At 42.6% G+C, this 19,826-nt stretch overlaps 1 protein-coding gene across 3 annotated transcripts in view; it reads right to left on the reverse strand.

The window, feature by feature from the left end:
- Positions 1–19,826, reverse strand: part of UTRN (utrophin) — a 497,025-nt gene that overhangs the window by 439,726 nt on the left and 37,473 nt on the right. The window contains exon 1 of one of the 3 annotated variants that reach the window (XM_075267487.1): positions 18,895–19,022. The exons of the other annotated variants lie outside the window; for them this stretch is intronic. Within the exon in view, the coding sequence (XP_075123588.1) occupies positions 18,895–18,964 (70 nt within the window). The 5' untranslated portion in view covers positions 18,965–19,022. Of the gene's footprint in view, positions 1–18,894; positions 19,023–19,826 lie in introns of those variants that run through there. 3 annotated transcript variants of the gene reach the window in all.

Genomic DNA, 19,826 nt, shown 5'->3' on the forward strand with positions numbered 1-19,826 from the left:
AGGGCAAAATTCCCCGAATTCTTTATCAGCAGATCTGCCTACAAGTACAAAACTAAACTCTAAGCAACACATTTCCAACCATGACCTTGGTGCCACTAACAATAAAAATTTAAATATGAAGTTACAACCATCTAAACCTGTTATGCCCAATGAAAAAGACAAATCCGAAAATGAGAAAAATAAGCAGTTTACAATAATGGAAGCCAAACATTTTATAATGAAAGTCTAGGTTAGGCCTGCACAGCAACTTAAAATGGCACATCGCAATAGCATGCAGCTTCTATAAGGCTGGGGTTCCACCTTACGCCCCTTTGCATTGCATATATGGAGGTGTGACTTATTACTCCATATTAGACTTGCACTCCTCCCATCTGTCCAAGGCCGATTATAAATTAGACCACAGTATAGCTTGATCCTACCAGTGCTGGGTGTGTTCTGTAGACCTAGCCCTGAGCAACAAGTAGTAGATAGGGGGTAACAAAAAAAAAATAAAATAAAATAAAATCCCAGTATACACCCCTCAACACAATATAATTAACCCCTAAGAGAAACAGACATACAGAAGCTACAATGCAAAAACTGCAGTACTGCTATAACTTGTGTAAGCCGATGGCTGGTCAGGTAATGGAGGGGGTGTACATCTCACCCAGACTACTAAGGTGGGTGAGATGAGAAAACTCCAGAAGGAATGTTTGTTCTCAGCAGAACATTTTGGTAAATGCTCAGTATTGGGCTGGATTTTTAGGAATGACAGGTAGGATTGGTAGTGGGACCTGTCATTCCACCCCCCTCCAGTCCACACTTTGGGGATGTTCCAGCAGCGACTCAGCTGCAGAAAGTCTCCTCGTCAAGGAGGCTTAAGAAGCAACACTTTGGCAGAGCTTGGGTGGAGTGCCAAACAGAGAGGCCATATTTTTGGAGCTGTGTCCTGAATGATTCTACTGGCTTTTGGATTTCTGTTACTCTAGGTGAGATAACCTAGTCTATGTTTATTTTTTTATTTAAATGTAGATTGTGAGCCCCACATAGAGCTCACAATGTACATTTTTCCCTATCAGTATGTCTTTTTTTTTGGAATATGGGATGGAAATCCATGCAAACACGGGGAGAATATACAAACTCCTTGCAGATGCTTTTATGCCCTTGGCGGGATTTGAACACCAGGACTCCAGCGCTGCAAGGCTGCGGTGCTAACCACTGAGCCACCGTGTGGCCCCTTTATAACCTAGTCTATGTTTAGTTAGAGCCTAGCCGGGAAGGTATTTATTTTTGTATTGTTTCTTTTTGTTGCTGCACTGCCTTTTTGAGTGAAAATAAACTGTACCTTTGTTTTTGGACTAAAGAATCTGGACTTTTGTGTCTATGCCACCCTACCTAGCAACCCCAGACCCTGACACTTGTTATACAATGGACAATTAAAATTAAGGGTGTTAGATTTTGGTAAGAACAAGTTGATCCAGGATTTTATACTGACTGCCACACTGGAGTCGGAATGGAATTTTTTTCAGAATAAGCCCCATGGAATCTTTTTGCCTTCCTCTGGATCTGTAGGGTTATAGGTTAGACTTGATGGACTTGTTTCTTTATCCAACCTCACCATGTAATCATCATGTAATGATGAGTTGGAAAATGATGAGTTGGAAAATCTTTCTGGCGTGTATATGTCAACTATGCGCTACAGATGTAGTGTCAATTTAGACTAACCCAGTGAAATCCATTGGAGGTGATAATGTAAATGACCAAGTCTCACTGTATTGACCCAGGTGAAAACCTGAATATTTACATGGAATACCTATGGGAAGAGACTTGCAAAATACAAATATCCAATATATTTTCACAATCTTCTCATTTCCATAATAGAACGGTACTCACTTTACAGACATATTGAACGCACTCCACAGTACACAGCTGTATTTAGAAGTTGTCCGACGCCTGAGTTATTATTCTGTTTATATTGTAGCTGAGAAGGAAATAGACTGAACCCAATTGTATAATGAAAACCAATAAATAGGCTTAAACTATGAGAAAAAAAAAGATCCTGGATCCACTTCTGTCAGTAGTCAATAAGTCTAGACGGAAAAATGACGCAAATTCAAAGCAACAGTAATAATAATAATAATAATAATAATAATAATAATAATGGTTTTAATAAAAGGAAAACTGTGCAGTTGCTGTTGTGGTTTTGTGTTTAGGATGTGTCAGATACGTTTATTTAGAGTTCTTGTGTTTATGAGCACTATTAACCAAATGGATTGGTTCTAAATACTACTTAGAATACAAATCACTATAAGCTTAGGATAATACTTAGATGTACAGACAATAGATTCTATGTAAAAATAAGGAGCAGAAGTCACCTTCACAATGGGACAGGATTACAATGAAAGGTAACACCTTTTTCATATTAAAAACAGGTTCACACCATTGATAATAATTGATAGGCACAGCTCAGTTCCTCCACTCTCTTCTTGTCCCTGTATAGGGGGGTATCGTCACTCCTTGGGGAGAGACCACCATATAGGTGTGTGGAGACTTATTAAGCCTTTAGCACTCCACTTTGAAAAGGACTATGGGAAGAATATGCAAATCTGTCTTCCATGATGTAATTAGGAAGTCAGGTGCCTCAGTGTTGCAAACCAATAGAGGGCGCTCACTGGAATGTGCAAGCCTGTCTTCCCTGATGTAATTAGGGAAGTGAGTGCCCTCTATTGGTTTGCAACACTGAGGCACCTGACTTCCTAATTACATCATGGAAGACAGATTTGCATATTCTTCCCATTGTCCCTGTATAGTGACTATGGCAAATGACACCGAAATAAAACACTGTCCCATAGAATAACTCTGCCCAATAGAAGTCAATCAGTGCTTTCTTATGTCTAGGTATCTTCAGTGGAAAAAAAACTGTAGCAGCTCAGACTTTGCTGTATTCATAATTCTGCACAGATATTGCTTTACAATTTGCAATGTAGGAGGTACAGTCTTTATACCAGGCACTTTACAGCAATCTCAAGTAGGAGAAACTAACCCTGGATAAAAGTCCACTGAACCTGATGACTTTGTCCAGATCAGATGACAATCTAAAACCCGGTTCACATCTGTGTAGTTGTCTAAATTTGCAGTGTCCACCTAAACTCCTGCATGAATAACTTTTTCAGTCGATTCTTTTAGTTAAAACTAATGGATACTTTATAGTCAATTGTGTTCAATGGGTTCCCTATGTGTCTGGTCTGCTATATTAGCGGCCTATTTATTTTATACTCCAATGGACGAGAACAACAGACAGACCTACACAGGTGTGAAGCTAGCGTAACATGTATGGAAACGCCCAAGCATATAACTATGCTGAATTAAACTATTGTGTTACGGGAACCCAGGTAGGTTGTTAGGGGTCCACCTCAATGTAAGCTTGTCGACTTTATTCAGTAACAACTATCACAATTGTATATGCAGCTCTAAATGTATATAATATGTTGTACTCAGTGCAGGACTGGGTGTATTTGGCCCACCAGATAAAATGATTCTGGGGGTCTACCAGTAGCAAATATACCATAGCAGCCTTCAAATGTGGGTGTCTACTAGGTGCTCCAGAAGATCCTTGAGTACTTTGGTGGGCCAGTCCGACACCGGTTGTAATTCACCACCATGACAAATTCATTCCTACCATGAAGTTACAAGATTACCCAAGTCTTATGCAGATTATTTCTACACTCACCGGCCACTTTATTAGGTACACCATGCTAGTAACGGGTTGGACCCCCTTTTGCCTTCAGAACTGCCTCAATTCTTCGTGGCATAGATTCAACAAGGTGCTGGAAGCATTCCTCAGAGATTTTGGTCCATATTGACATGATGGCATCACACAGTTGCCGCAGATTTGTCGGCTGCACATCCATGATGCGAATCTCCCGTTCCACCACATCCCAAAGATGCTCTATTGGATTGAGATCTGGTGACTGTGGAGGCCATTGGAGTACAGTGAACTCATTGTCATGTTCAAGAAACCAGTCTGAGATGATTCCAGCTTTATGACATGGCGCATTATCCTGCTGAAAGTAGCCATCAGATATTGGGTACATTGTGGTCATAAAGGGATGGACATGGTCAGCAACAATACTCAGGTAGGCTTTGGCGTTGCAACGATGCTCAATTGGTACCAAGGGGCCCAAAGAGTGCCGAGAAAATATTCCCCACACCATGACACCACCACCACCAGCCTGAACCGTTGATACACGGCAGGATGGATCCATGCTTTCATGTTGTTGACGCCAAATTCTGACCCTACCATCCGAATGTCGCAGCAGAAATTGAGACTCATCAGACCAGGCAACGTTTTTCCAATCTTCAATTGTCCAATTTCGATGAAATTGTGCAAATTGTAGCCTCAGTTTCCTGTTCTTAGCTGAAAGGAGTGGCACCCGGTGTGGTCTTCTGCTGCTGTAGCCCATCTGCCTCAAAGTTCGACGTACTGTGCGTTCAGAGATGCTCTTCTGGCTACCTTGGTTGTAACGGGTGGCTATTTGAGTCACTGTTGCCTTTCTATCAGCTCGAACCAGTCTGGCCATTCTCCTCTGACCTCTGGCATCAACAACGCATTTCCGCCCACAGAACTGCCGCTCACTGGATGTTTTTTCTTTTTCGGACCATTCTCTGTAAACCCTAGAGATGGTTGTGCGTGAAAATCCCAGTAGAACAGCAGTTTCTGAAATACTCAGACCAGCCCTTCTGGCACCAACAACCATGCCACGTTCAAAGGCACTCAAATCACCTTTCTTCCCCATACTGATGCTCGGTTTGAACTGCAGGAGATTGTCTTGACCATGTCTACATGCCTAAATGCACTGAGTGGCCGCCATGTGATTGGCTGATTAGAAATTAAGTGTTAACGAGCAGTTGGACAGGTGTACCTAATAAAGTGGCCGGTGAGTGTATATAAACTATGAAACATTGCTGAAAGATAGACATACAGAAACTTCTAAATACCACAGGCGCAACGTAAGAAATATTGTGCTGAAGTAAAATTTACCTTAGGAATGAACATAAATATTCTGTGTAATAGCCGTAAAGATTGGTGGTATGTAACTAAGAAAATAGTTTAGATTGCATGAAGAAATATAGCAACTGCCTCATCTACCAATAAGTAAAGAATTCCAGGTATCTAACGTAATAAATCCTGGTGCAAACATTCTGGGACGTACAAAGGTATCAATAATATCAATATTATTTTACTATAAAACATTAAACGTATATTTTCATATTAGTTTTGATTATATTTCATATAGTTGCAAATTTGTGCAGATAAAATGTAAACTTTTATGAACTATATTTACTATGGGTTGTTGATCCAGGGATTTAATTTGTCAGTGTGCATTCACACGATGTAACGTGCAGCGTGATCTGGCACGTATACGGCGTGACAGAGTTTGCGTGCCGTAAAAACTCCCATTCATTTCAATGGGAGTTAGGATCGTATACGCCGCATTATTATGCGGCTATGATTTTGCAGCCGCAAAATAACGCGGCGTATACGATCGTAACTCCCATTGAAATGAATGGGAGCTTTTTGCGAGCGCAATCTGCTGACACGTGTATACGTGCCAGATTGTGCTCCACTTTCCTCCGTGTGACCGCACCCTCATATTTAGGGTCAGGAAAAATGTTTTTCCCTAATATGCGGTAACTGGCATCCCCTAAGGGCTTCTTCACACGGGGCAAGAGGGGGTGGATTTTGACACTGAACCCAACTCAGAATCCGCCCCCTCACAATAGAGGTCTATGTAGACCGCTAGCTTCCTTTTTTCCGTGAGCAGTATGTTCCGGCTCATGGAAAAAAGAAGCGAGCTGCCCTTTCTTCAGGCGGATTCCTCAACTGATTCAGCCCCGGCGTCCAACTCGCGGCAGCACCCTCCGGACTAGGCCCATTCATTTGGGCCTACTCCTCTTGGAAGCCGTGACAGTCGCGGCAGGAGCATTTTGGTCCTATTCTGACGTGGCTTCCCGCATCAGAATCAGGACCAAAATATGTGGTCCCGTGCCCCGTGTGAACAGGGCCTTAAGGCTGCATTCACACTTGCACTTGCATCCAGTTTGGGGATTCTGTTCCCCATTGTGATTGAAAAATGCGGAGAGAAAAGTCCTGCAAGGCCGCAAAATGCAGGGACCCAAAGATCAGAGACCCTAAAGTCATAGAAGTTTTGCCTTCCTCTGGATCAAAACCTTAGGATGACGGGGTTTTATCCTTATCCACTATGTATATTATGATCTCTTCTTGCCGTCAGATCTTTGGCTATGGTCAGTAGGACTGACGCAATGGTTATACACATTATTGCTCCATTCTATAATGCTTTGTGCTGTATTTTCAGGAGTGCTCATTCATAGTACAGACAAAAAAAAAACATTGACAAGGAATGCCTGAAAATAGAACGTAATCCAAGAGAAAGTCCTCTATCTTGGAAACCCTCCTTCTCTAGTCATAAATGAATATTTTCATTGCTTTGTCTTGCCAACTGAAGTCATGTTTGGCCAAAGTACTGAGATAAACTGCTAACAATACAAAAGCTAAGCATACACATTAGATAATGGTTCAATGCATGTTCAGCCGGAAGCTACACTCCCAACACCAACCCCAAGCACATGTAGGTTTGTCCCAAAAGTAAACTGGGACAAACTGCTGCCAGACACCTCTGCTGGTAGCTAATCTCCCCTGGGAACAAGAATTGGGCAAATTGAGATCCAACAGCAGGATGCTTCCTTGACATCTGAACAAAGTGGTGAAAATTACAGATATTACTTAAGTTTTTGTTTTAATAAACCATCTTATAATTTTAATCTAGAGAGAGAATATTCAATTAAAATTTGTTGCAGCATCTCGTTGCGCTGGGTGCAAAATTGCAACAAAATTGTCATCTTTCTCCTCAGTAGGTATAATAAATCCATTACTAGGAAGGGAAGTTGAGTCATTTCATTACACATACCCTGGTGCATGAGCAGAAGGGATGTTTATTTTCCACCAGTACATTCGATCCTTTGGCTCATGTACAGAGATTTCCCATTAGGGAAGCCAAGACTGGGCATCTATGCTTGAAAAACAAGGATTGTCCAATCAGATAAGAAGCTCTCACATTTTTATGCCTATTCCTTTCCAAGTGAGTCAATGTTTCTAAGTGCTTACAGCTTTTAAAAGGGAAAAGACAACATATGTTACAGCAGAAAAAGTAAAAGGAATCACCGCCGCGGATGGATTTTTATGTAACAGAGAACAATGGTAGGCTGTGAAGGAAAACAGTAAAGTGTACGGTGTACTAGCGGCGGACGTTCCCGTATTTTATAAATAATTGTAATGTAGAATTAAGTGATGTATTGTAACTGAATTCTGAATTTATAAGACATGTATTTTATTTTAAAAACAGTAGGACAGGAGGGGCCTTTATAAAGATAAAAATAGACCCCTTTCATGTACTGCCCGACATCCCACTCTTCTAAACACCACAACCAAAAGTCCTAGTACCTTCATAGGGATCCTTCACACAGAGTATACGCTCCGCTCATTCTTAACGTAAAACTTGTTCAGAATGAGCGCGTAAAAACCAGATCCCATTGATTTCTATGGGTGCTGGCATACGCGCGTATCACATTGAAAGCAATAGGGAAAAAAGCCTCCCATTGATTTCAATGGGGAGCGCACGTATGCCGGCACCCATAGAAATCAATGGGATCTGGTTTTTACGAGTGAACGAGTTTTACGTTCAGAAAGAGCGGAGCGTATACTCCGTGTGAAGGCTCCCTTAAGCATTTTAATGACTTAAGTAGATTTCCACTTCCTTGTTTACTTGCAATTGCATTAGGCCTCATTTCTCTAGGTGACCGCTCAGTGCATGAATGACTTCATGGTACATACATTTGATACCTATTGCATCAATGAAACCCCAGTGGAAAGCCAAACAGACCATTGAAGACATACACACGGTATGTCGCTTACCCTACCACTCTAATACTTTTCCTATATGGGATACGCCTGCGGTTTGGGCTTTGGACGTCACAGGTGGTTTTCTGTGTGGCTAGCCAGGTTTAAACCTTTACATTGCAATAGCTGAAATCCACACGTCAAAACACAGAAATAATTAACATTCTGCGCATTCAAAACCCGAAAGCACAAGAGATTTTTATGCAGTGTGAACAGGATCTGATTAAATTCCAGCTGCTACTCTTATACTGTGTTTAGAAGCAAGTTTACCACCAGAAATACTATCACAGCTAACCTGCCATAAACTCACAGCGTATTGTCTTAGCCCAAAGGGGTTAAATTCTATTGCTAAAATAGCAATAGTATAAAAATACTATAGCATCATGGACTGTAACAAATTTCCATCACGTTCACTCTATTTTGAAGTTATTTGGTCTTGTGGAAACCAGAACAACTCTCTCCCTCTTAAAGGGGTTTTTGGACTCAAATCTATTTTCCATACTCATGACCTATTCACAGACTAGGTCACCAGTATGAGATCTGTGGGGGTCCGAAAGCTGGATCTCCACAGGTAAGATGTTACAGCAGTCTCCAGGTGCCAGAAGTTGCTAGTGGATGGAGAACATTTGCCGCACATCTCCTATACATGTAATAGAAGCAAAGGCAGCCCCGTCCACTGCATAGTGGTGCTCCTGAGGAACTATAGTGGCGCTCCTATTACTTGAATAGGATCGGTCCTGGCACACTGCCTGTCCACTAGCAGCTTCCAGAGACTGCTAGACCCGTGTGGGCTCCGGTGGATAGGTCATCAGTCGATTGGAGCCAGAGGACCCCCTCAATTATGATCACTTTTTCCTAATTGGACAAAATGTGGGAATTCTGTCTTGCTGCAATGTATTGGCTACATTCCCTAGCTCACATTTTCTATGCACTCCCACCAGATTAGTTACAACTGCTGGTACAACTATTTCATATAATATACAATATAAGTCTGCACTAATGATCCCTAAAACCAGTGCCATGGAGGTCACGTGTGGCTCACAATAGTACAAGATCCACAACGATAATATTGTTAGACATTAAGGAAGAGTACTCCTTCATAGCAGCCTTCATCAGGGCCCCCAGCCAGCCAAATAACTCCTAACACAGCCAGCTAGAGTTCCCCTACAGCAATAACAATGCCCCCATAACAGTGGCAACACTATCGTTATACAAAGACTAGCTAAAGAGCATTTATAATATATAATAAGAGCTCCGCCATGACACCTCTACACCGATTCCTTAAACCTACAATAACATTAAACTTTCTGCTTTCGTACTTGTACTCCATTCTTCTCTTACACTAGTTACATATAAGAGTCCTGTCACGGAGCGAAGGTATATGTCTTCCTCCGGAAGGTCTTTTGAATCAACACGGACGCAAGAGGTCGGGAGACAACAGCAATTTATTGTAATCCACAAAGTTAGTAGCCGGCGGCGGTCACATCAACCGTAATAACAATAAGTCCACAGAAGTCACAATCCAATGATAGCTTTGGTTCCTTGGTCCTGTAACTAAATCCTGGCTCTCTACAGAGCTGTGCACAGGCCGGCTAACTCATACTAACTGCTAGCTACATCTATATACTAAACTGTTACTTCCTATATCTGGGGGTGGGAAGGGCTGAGTCACAGATCCTTCCCCCCTCACCTATGCCAAGGAGAGCAGACTCCCTGTCTCTTTTGAACAATGCACAGTCCAACATCTTCTTGGAGACACTGATCAGATTATCTCCACCCATTGTCCTCACTAGTTAGAGGTATTTGCATACAATGTGCTAACACACTAGACCCGAATCAGCCAACTACACACTGATGTTTACAACAGGTTAGAGAATACATTCCACATGAAATATACATTACACATTGCCTATTGCCGGACTCTAACCATCCCGTGACAACCCCTCCCCCTCTCAAAACATGTGCATGACACAATTGGCCTACACAGGTAAATTGGGGAATGCACATCAGTCTCTATAGCTCATATGTCCTCCTGCCGGGATAACCCATCTGCGTTCTGGTGTTGGTTCCCTCGGCGGTACTGAATGGTAAAGTTGTAGGGTTGAAGGGCTGGCATCTGTCAGAAAATCCGGTGGATCCATGTTGGCTTCTCTCTGAGCTTGGCTTCGGGTCACTGCTCCCACAAAGTGGCACTGTAGATTTCCAACATCGTTGCCTAACAGAACATCGGCCGGCAGCCCGCTCATCACACCAATTGTGCATCGTTTTGGTCCATAACCATAGTCGAGTTCCATGGTAGCTTTAGGAATACGTCTTTGAGTACCCCCTGCCAACTTGATAGAAATGCCAGGGCCCTCCTCTAGGGCCTCGGGTCGCACAACTCGGGGGTCCGCTACCGTTAGGAAAGCTCCCGAGTCCCGGAATCCAACAACTGTTCGGCCATCCAGTAGGACCTCCTGCAAGTGCTTCCTCTGAAGGTTTGCGGGATGTGTGGCGGAAGGCTGAATCCCATAGACCCCTGGAGGTGGAACAGATGGGTCATTCATGGAGTCATCTGGAAATGGGGCCAAACTTTCTGTCCTAGGGGTGGTTCCCAGGTAGTGAATAGGCCGGGATGCCACGGTGGCCCGTGCCCCCATGTTAGCAGGGCAACTAGCTTGCAAATGTCCAGGCCGCCCGCACCCAAAACATCTGCGCTCTAGCATTCTTCCAGTGGGTCGTTGTCTAGGGACAGGGTTGTTCATAGCTGGAGGCCGATGGGCTGGGGCAGGGGTAGGGGGGGAATTGTAATCCTGAGGCCGGACACGAAAGGTGGGTGGCTGGCTGAAGGGTGTCTGGCGGACTGTGGTAGTTTTCCGCTCCTCTGCAAACAACCTCTTCCACTGCGGCTTGATGGTCAGGCCCTCATCTGCAAGAGAAGCAGCTTGCTCAACTGTGGCTGGGTTCCGTTCCAGCACCCACTCACGGATCTCAGCGGGGCACTGGGAAAAGAACTGTTCCTTAAGTATGACTTGGAGGATCTTATCGACTGTGACAGCCTCCTCTCCTTCTAGCCAGCGCTTGCATGCTTGCTTCAACTTGTGGGCGAACATGTGGAAGGAGCTTCCCCCATTGTAAGACAAAGAGCGGAACTGAACTCGGTAGGACTCTGGAGTGACTGCATAATACTTCTGCACCGCTCTTTTAATGGCCTCATAGTCCCGCTGATCACTAGGGTCCATGGCTCTGAGAGCTTCCGCAGCCCCATCTCGTAGGTGCCCCACCAGATACCGGACCCAATCCTTCTCTGGGACTTCCATCAGGCGGCACTGGTGTTCGAAGTCCTGAAAATATCCATCAACATCCCCAGCCGCTTCATCAAAGGTCTTGAAGTGTTTATGGGAGACATATGGTGGTTCTCTCACTGTTGGGCTGGGGGTCGACGTTTGATTATAATTCCGCGCAGTTATCTCAGCCATTCGCATTTCATGCGCCATTCTTTCCTTTTCATACGCCATTCTCTGTTCCTCCTTCTCCGTTTCCTGAGCCCTCTGTAATGCTCTACTCCTTTGCTCTGCAGTTGCTTCTAGCCCCAGCACTGCCAATTCCTCCTCATACAAAACAACCCATCTGCTCTTTTGGGTCTGCACCTGCCGCTCCCATATCTCTACTGTCTCCTGGGGGCAGCCCTCCTCATGGTCGCTTTGCAGGGTCATCTCCTCCAGTGCCTCGATCAGTTGATCTTTCGTTCTTCCCTGGTAACTCAGGTTTAGTTCCCGGGCCCTTACTTGTAGACTTGCCATAGTCCAGTTCCTGTATTCTGAGGTTGTGGCTCCATTAATCGCTGGGCTGCTGTAGTCCATCTCGCTGTCCGCTGTTGATCCCACCGCTGCCAACCAGTTGTCACGGAGCGAAGGTATATGTCTTCCTCCGGAAGGTCTTTTGAATCAACACGGACGCAAGAGGTCGGGAGACAACAGCAATTTATTGTAATCCACAAAGTTAGTAGCCGGCGGCGGTCACATCAACCGTAATAACAATAAGTCCACAGAAGTCACAATCCAATGATAGCTTTGGTTCCTTGGTCCTGTAACTAAATCCTGGCTCTCTACAGAGCTGTGCACAGGCCGGCTAACTCATACTAACTGCTAGCTACATCTATATACTAAACTGTTACTTCCTATATCTGGGGGTGGGAAGGGCTGAGTCACAGATCCTTCCCCCCTCACCTATGCCAAGGAGAGCAGACTCCCTGTCTCTTTTGAACAATGCACAGTCCAACATCTTCTTGGAGACACTGATCAGATTATCTCCACCCATTGTCCTCACTAGTTAGAGGTATTTGCATACAATGTGCTAACACACTAGACCCGAATCAGCCAACTACACACTGATGTTTACAACAGGTTAGAGAATACATTCCACATGAAATATACATTACACATTGCCTATTGCCGGACTCTAACCATCCCGTGACAAGTCCATTCAAAGCCACTTGCAAAACTCTTACCCCTTCCTGTGCAAAGCAGCACCTGAGATGACATCCCAATAACTTTAGAGAAAAAAAACAGGCGTCTAGGACAGCAAGCCTATGTTGTCACTCCCTTAGGCACCAAATGACAATCTGATCGGTTGCCACTCTTATGTCTCTGTGTCTTTTTCTGTAGCTTTAAATTTGTAAATTTATACAAAGAATTTGTGAAACTCAACTTCTAGTGGTCACACCCTGCAATACCCCTACCGGCATAGATATGGAATAATACCCGGCTAGGTAATTCCACTAGCTTCTTTGTAAATAATAGATTCATTTCATTTTTTTCACTTTTTCAATAAACTTAGTTTTTCTATAACTTTCCCTTTTCCTTTGACGACTTCTGCATCAATGTGATTTAATTTTTTTAAGGTTTTAAAATATCATTGAGATCTGGCAAGATACAGAGAAAGCAGGGGCTGAGATGGATGCAGGCCAGAAAACTTCTTTGTTATTCGCCACCTTAAAGTAGAAGGTCATCACAAGATTAGATGGAAATTGATTGAAAGGAAATCAGATGAAGAAAATAGGAAAATGAGAAAAAGAGTGGGCAGAACTGCCGCAGATATTGGAGGTGGCATTCAGGATTAGGTTTCAGGCTTCATAGACAGAAGATATGAAAAGTACATAATTAACGTTAATATGGTATCAATGTCAGTTATTAACCTCAAGAATCTTCCTATAATGAACAGAAAATAAATGTAAATGTAATTCACTTATTGTATTCTCTAACCTGATAACTTTTAAAGGGGAATTCTCATTAAGAGAACACGGGTTGTCCGATTTCTATCTCTCCGCTCACTACTAAGGCAATATATCCACAAAGAAGCCTCTGAAGTGCCAAAGGAAGTGTCCTCGAAACTGAATCCAACAACTGATCCATCATGGGACTCTGAATTTACTATCTCCTATCCTTTACTTACACCACATACTTGTGACATTACTTTTCCATCTCCATCACTCAGCTTTAGACTCGGTAAAACACCAGGCTTGTAATACATCAGGAGTCCGTTCTCTAAACAGTAGTATTATCTCAATGTCGTATGTTGTTACATGTTGATAAACACGATGTAAGGGAACACAAAATCACTCTACTAGCTAATAGGATTTTACACATCCCTGCCTTCGTCTAACACATCTAACCAAAGTACTTAGGAAATTAGTCAGCTAGAACAAGGTACCACGGGAGAACCTCCATTCCCAGGCGGTTACGGTCAAGGAGTTATTACCATGCATCAAAAGAAAAAGGGTTCATTAGACCAGTTAAATCTAAAAGCCCAGTTCACACCAATGCTGAGCCAAGTCTGATCACTGTGGAAAGTCATGAAAGCTAATTTAACAGAAAATACTAAGTTCCTTCAACACTTGTAAGTCTATACTTTTACTGGTCACACATATTAGAAAATGTCAACTGGTCTTGCCAACAATTTAATGTTTAAGGTAGGGTTCTCACTACTACTGTCCATTATACACTCACCGGCCACTTTATTAGGTACACCATGCTAGTAACGGGTTGGACCCCCTTTTGCCTTCAGAACTGCCTCAATTCTTCGTGGCATAGATTCAACAAGGTGCTGGAAGCATTCCTCAGAGATTTTGGTCCATATTGACATGATGGCATCACACAGTTGCCGCAGATTTGTCGGCTGCACATCCATGATGCGAATCTCCCGTTCCACCACATCCCAAAGATGCTCTATTGGATTGAGATCTGGTGACTGTGGAGGCCATTGGAGTACAGTGAACTCATTGTCATGTTCAAGAAACCAGTCTGAGATGATTCCAGCTTTATGACATGGCGCATTATCCTGCTGAAAGTAGCCATCAGATATTGGGTACATTGTGGTCATAAAGGGATGGACATGGTCAGCAACAATACTCAGGTAGGCTTTGGCGTTGAAACGATGCTCAATTGGTACCAACGGGCCCAAAGAGTGCCGAGAAAATATTCCCCACACCATGACACCACCACCACCAGCCTGAACCGTTGATACACGGCAGGATGGATCCATGCTTTCATGTTGTTGACGCCAAATTCTGACCCTACCATCCGAATGTCGCAGCAGAAATTGAGACTCATCAGACCAGGCAACGTTTTTCCAATCTTCAATTGTCCAATTTCGATGAAATTGTGCAAATTGTAGCCTCAGTTTCCTGTTCTGAGCTGAAAGGAGTGGCACCCGGTGTGGTCTTCTGCTGCTGTAGCCCATCTGCCTCAAAGTTCGACGTACTGTGCGTTCAGAGATGCTCTTCTGGCTACCTTGGTTGTAACGGGTGGCTATTTGAGTCACTGTTGCCTTTCTATCAGCTCGAACCAGTCTGGCCATTCTCCTCTGACCTCTGGCATCAACAACGCATTTCCGCCCACAGAACTGCCGCTCACTGGATGTTTTTTCTTTTTCGGACCATTCTCTGTAAACCCTAGAGATGGTTGTGCGTGAAAATCCCAGTAGAACAGCAGTTTCTGAAATACTCAGACCAGCCCTTCTGGCACCAACAACCATGCCACGTTCAAAGGCACTCAAATCACCTTTCTTCCCCATACTGATGCTCGGTTTGAACTGCAGGAGATTGTCTTGACCATGTCTACATGCCTAAATGCACTGAGTGGCCGCCATGTGATTGGCTGATTAGAAATTAAGTGTTAACGAGCAGTTGGACAGGTGTACCTAATAAAGTGGCCGGTGAGTGTATGTCCGTTGCCCATAGACCTCAATGTTAAAAAAAAAAAAACGTACACTTACTGTTCGTTTTTTCAAATGGACTGAAAAGTCCTGCATGTAAGATTTTTTTGTCCGCTTGAAAAAACTAAAGGACACCAGATAAAATCCCATTGAAATGAATGCAAATTGCAAACGGACCAGCTAGTGTCCGTTGCTAAAATCTTGTACGGGCAATAGCCACGGACACTGCTGAGCGGACACCAACGATAGTGTGAATAGTGTGAATGCCCCCTAAGGAGGGGGGGGGGGGGGTGATCCAACTGTCTCCAAAATCTGTGTAAAGAAAAAAAAAAAAAGATGTTTGATTTCCAAATGGTCAGCCCTCTGATCCTCCCAGAAATAAGCATTGTCAGATAACCAGCTGTGACTTAACCATTAGCAGGCCTATTAAAGCCGACAAGTTTATGTAAACCTAATGGGGTATTCAGGTCAATACAAGTTACCCCATATCCACAAGATAGGGGGCAACTTGTTGATTGGTTGGGATTCCCACAGAATACAAGGTTTTTACTCCCCAGCTTGAATGGAGCGGGTATAACTATACCCCTTTAATAGTGTAAATCAGTACAATTATTTTATATATAGTATCACTGTCAGAAGTGACTAACCTACTGCTGTATACCTAGATCAATCCCAGGTAATTATTGATAAGAGGAGTAGACTCACTCTTATGACTATAGAGTCTGTTGTATTTTTTATAGTTCCTATTGTATAAGCCACATGGAAAAAATATTTTCTGCAATTTGGGCTGGTACCTGTTCCCATACTAATGTATACTGCCACTGGACAGTACGGTCTAATAACCATACACTATAAAACTATACAAGACAGAATGCATTATAATACAACCTCTGGTAATGGAAGGCTATATTCAGACTTCGTTCTGTAAAGGCAAACAATGGACTTCTGTATTTCTTCTGACACCTACAACCTTCTCAACTGCCTTTGTGTCATAAGACAATGGTAAATGCCAAATTGCACAATCCACATCAGATGTTGGCACTTGAAACTGAACAATGAAATACCTCAAACAACTATGTACACTTCAGTCTCGTGCTCATAAATTCGAAAACTCTTCAATCTAAAGTAGTGTTCTTATATAGGAGAACTACGTAACTTACTGATAAGCCAATTTATCTGCAGCTGCAAAAATTGGAAAAAGCTTTCAGCTGAAAAATAATCCTGTAAAAAAATAAATGAAATATATATATATATATATATATATATATATATATATATATATATTGGGTTTTAAGTTTCTTTTGCTCAGCAGTCTGCAACCGTTCACCTCTCCAGCAGTCCATACACTTAAGATAGCCGATGGCTGACAGTTGTCTCTTACCTGACATCACCAATCAAATGGACGCACGGCTCGGCCAAGCAGTGCATGTGTGGTGAACAAAGAGAGAGGAAATAGTCACTGGCAGACTCTATTGGCAGCTGCTTATCTCCCCTAGAACAAGAGGATGTGAGGCAGCTGAAAGGTAAGGCAGGAGTCCTCCATACACATAAAGCGGTCAAAATCAGGAGGTTTGGCCTACACACATTTAATGTGCATGGCCAGTTTAACTATTGCAAAACTACAACTATAAGACTGTCTTGACAGTGACAGGTGGAATATACTAAAAATACTGACCATTAAGCTCATGGTAGGACATAGCAGCAAGGGTTTTAATAATACCCTGGATGTATATCATGGGACACATTTTTGTACATACAATGGGGGACAAAAGTATTTAGTCAGCTCCAATTGTGCAAGTTCTCCCACTTAGGGTAAGTTCACACAGACGAAGTCGCGGGCAGAGGCTAGTAGCTGTTATATGTATTTTACTTATGGAACACAGTATAATGTATACTACACTCTTTACTCTGTGCACATGCACTGACTTATTGCACTGTATGACGTAACACACTCACTTTAACTGTGCCTGCTGCTGACTAATCCTGACTACTTCAGTCTAGTATTGTCTAGGGTAGAATGTGTCACAATGATTCTAACTAAACAGAAAGAAACCAGCTACCATTATTAGTTGTGCTGCAAGCGGTATACTATTTGCAGCATCTACAGTACAGTCTACATATACTATGGCCTACCACCTTGTAGTCACACCAGGCCCATACAAAATTGGAGGTTTTCCCATGCTTTCTGGTCTTCTGGCCAGGGCTCCCTTGCAGCTATTTGCATAAGAGAGTCTGACTGTTTCCAAAGGCAGGTCTACTGTTGTTGATCCTTGCTACAACTGAGCAACTTGTGTTAACTACTTTGTGGCTGAACAAATGCTATCTCAATAAACACTGGTGAGAATAATCAATTGGAAGGGATTGTGCTTCCTTTGGGCCATGTCATTGCAATTACACAAGTCATGGGGACGCAGCTGCCCTGTTCTTCATCAGGTTGACATGGGGCAAGGGACAAAGGTTGGTGTGAGCACAGCATTTGCGCTTGCTCATGTTTATAGATCCTATATGGAGATCTTCCTCAAGTACCAGAGTAAGATCCAACAAATTACTTTGTTGAAAAGGCAAAGAAAGTTTTTAGCTAGCTTACAGCACACAAGCAAATGTATTGACAATGTGTTACACAGCAAAGCTGGTTTGGACTATTGTGAAGTACACAATTCCATTACCCATTACTAGATTGCTTCAGCATATTTCTTCAATATACATCATAAAGATACTTAATGCAAATAAATTGCCATTTACAGTACTATTATCTAAAATCTTGGGACATAAGAGCCTGAATAATATTACAGCAGATACAGTAGACACAGGGTAGCGCTTGGTTTGGGGAACATCCTGCACACTGTATTTCCTCAGTTACACATTAACAGGGGCATAAACATAGCAGTAGGTATGCAGCACCCTGTGACATTTGTTATATAGCTCATCATTAGCAAACCTCATGGCCAACATTTGCAAAGCTGTCAATGACGGCAATAAAACAAGTTCTGAAAAGAGCAGAACAGGTGTTACACGAGTCTCATACTGTCCCTCGTAAAATCTCAAGTCGCACAGGCATATTCTGGAATCTGATGAATGGAAAATAACTGTAGATATCGATTTATTCTCTCAAATCAGATGCCTATATGCATATAATACATGGAAGCTGGATAACCAATGTCTATGGTTTCTGCCACTCCTAGAGTACGTCATGCATGAAATTCACAAACCTCCAAGACAATAGGTCTTCTGTATATAGAACAATGCTAAATAATTATAATATGTACATAATAAATAATTCATCCACCACTGATCAAGAATAAAGCAGCACTGTGCAGCATAGGCAGGGTGCTGCTCCTTCACCTCTGTATACAGACTTCATACTTGGTCCACTTTCCATACTGTTGTGGATCTTAAGCTTGGCATATCTCAGGCTTTATAACAGTGGAGGAGTTTGTATGCAAGATCTAGGCTCAGGCAACACAGGACTGCATTAGTGAATGTGCGGTCATATACAGAATCTATTATCTGATCTACTATTCCTTTTCTAAAGATCCTGAACCTTCCGGGGACATGTCTAATGCAGACTGGTAAAGTGACAATATGTGGACTAACCTGTGCCTTGTACACTCTGATGGGAACAACTACTATGGTTGGTGTGAAAACGTGAAAAGATGCAGAGAAAACAGATATGCCAGAAACTAGCATGAATCAATACAGATTCCATGGAAAGAATATCCATCCGACTTCTGAGTAGACATTACCTGGCTTCTTGGCTTTGGACTTAAGCTTTGTTTGGAGTGAAAAGATGGGCTGTTTCCATCTTGTCTGCATGCTGTGTCACTTCACATGGATGTTTCAATCTCATCTGTATAGCCAGCATTAGAGGAAACGGATACTAACTCCGAGAGCAGCTCTGTATGATGGGCGGGTTCTGCATTTCCTATGTTACATGATAAGCTCTGAGAAACAAAACATTTCTCTAGAGGGCCGAAAGGAAAAATAGAAGCAAAAACAAACCAATCAGGACTCGACTTGTGTGGGAACCAAAGAAACCCTCTCGCCTTTTTCATCTATGGACAAAATTCTAGAAAGATAACAAACGTCATGATAAAGTAGACAGCGATACTTGCCAATAAAAACAGTAGTTTCCTACGGTCACACATATATTATTAATATAGGAATAAGTGCTAGCTGAATGTGTCAAGCGGCGCTACCTACCGCCATCTAGAAAGAAGTTTGTTAAAGTGTAACTAAACTTTCATATACGTTTTGTCAGATTTTGTGTTATACTTTATTAATATATAATGTATCTCTTTGTTCTTTCACTTGGTTCCTTATTGCGAGGTTTCCAATACTTCTCATTGTGTAGAGTGTTTGGGCTGAGAGAAGGAGAAGGACGGGGAGGGTCACTTTAAACGGTTATATCTCAGACACTAGAAAACGTAGAAACCTGCTTTGGGGGTCATAAATGCGGAGATTCACATCTTTCATATGATACTAATTCAGTTCTACCTGTATAATTTCCAAAGATATCACTGGCTGAAAACACAATGGGGAATGGGATATTTATATGTAGCTAATATGCATATTCATATCCTTAATAATCCATACTTAAAGATGCCTGGTGTCTGCTGATGGACTCTGGCACATACACATTGCACACAATGAAGATTAGTATACCTCCCGTCATTCT

Source organism: Leptodactylus fuscus, chromosome 3, assembly GCF_031893055.1.
Source record: "Leptodactylus fuscus isolate aLepFus1 chromosome 3, aLepFus1.hap2, whole genome shotgun sequence".
NCBI classification, from domain to species: domain Eukaryota; kingdom Metazoa; phylum Chordata; class Amphibia; order Anura; family Leptodactylidae; genus Leptodactylus; species Leptodactylus fuscus.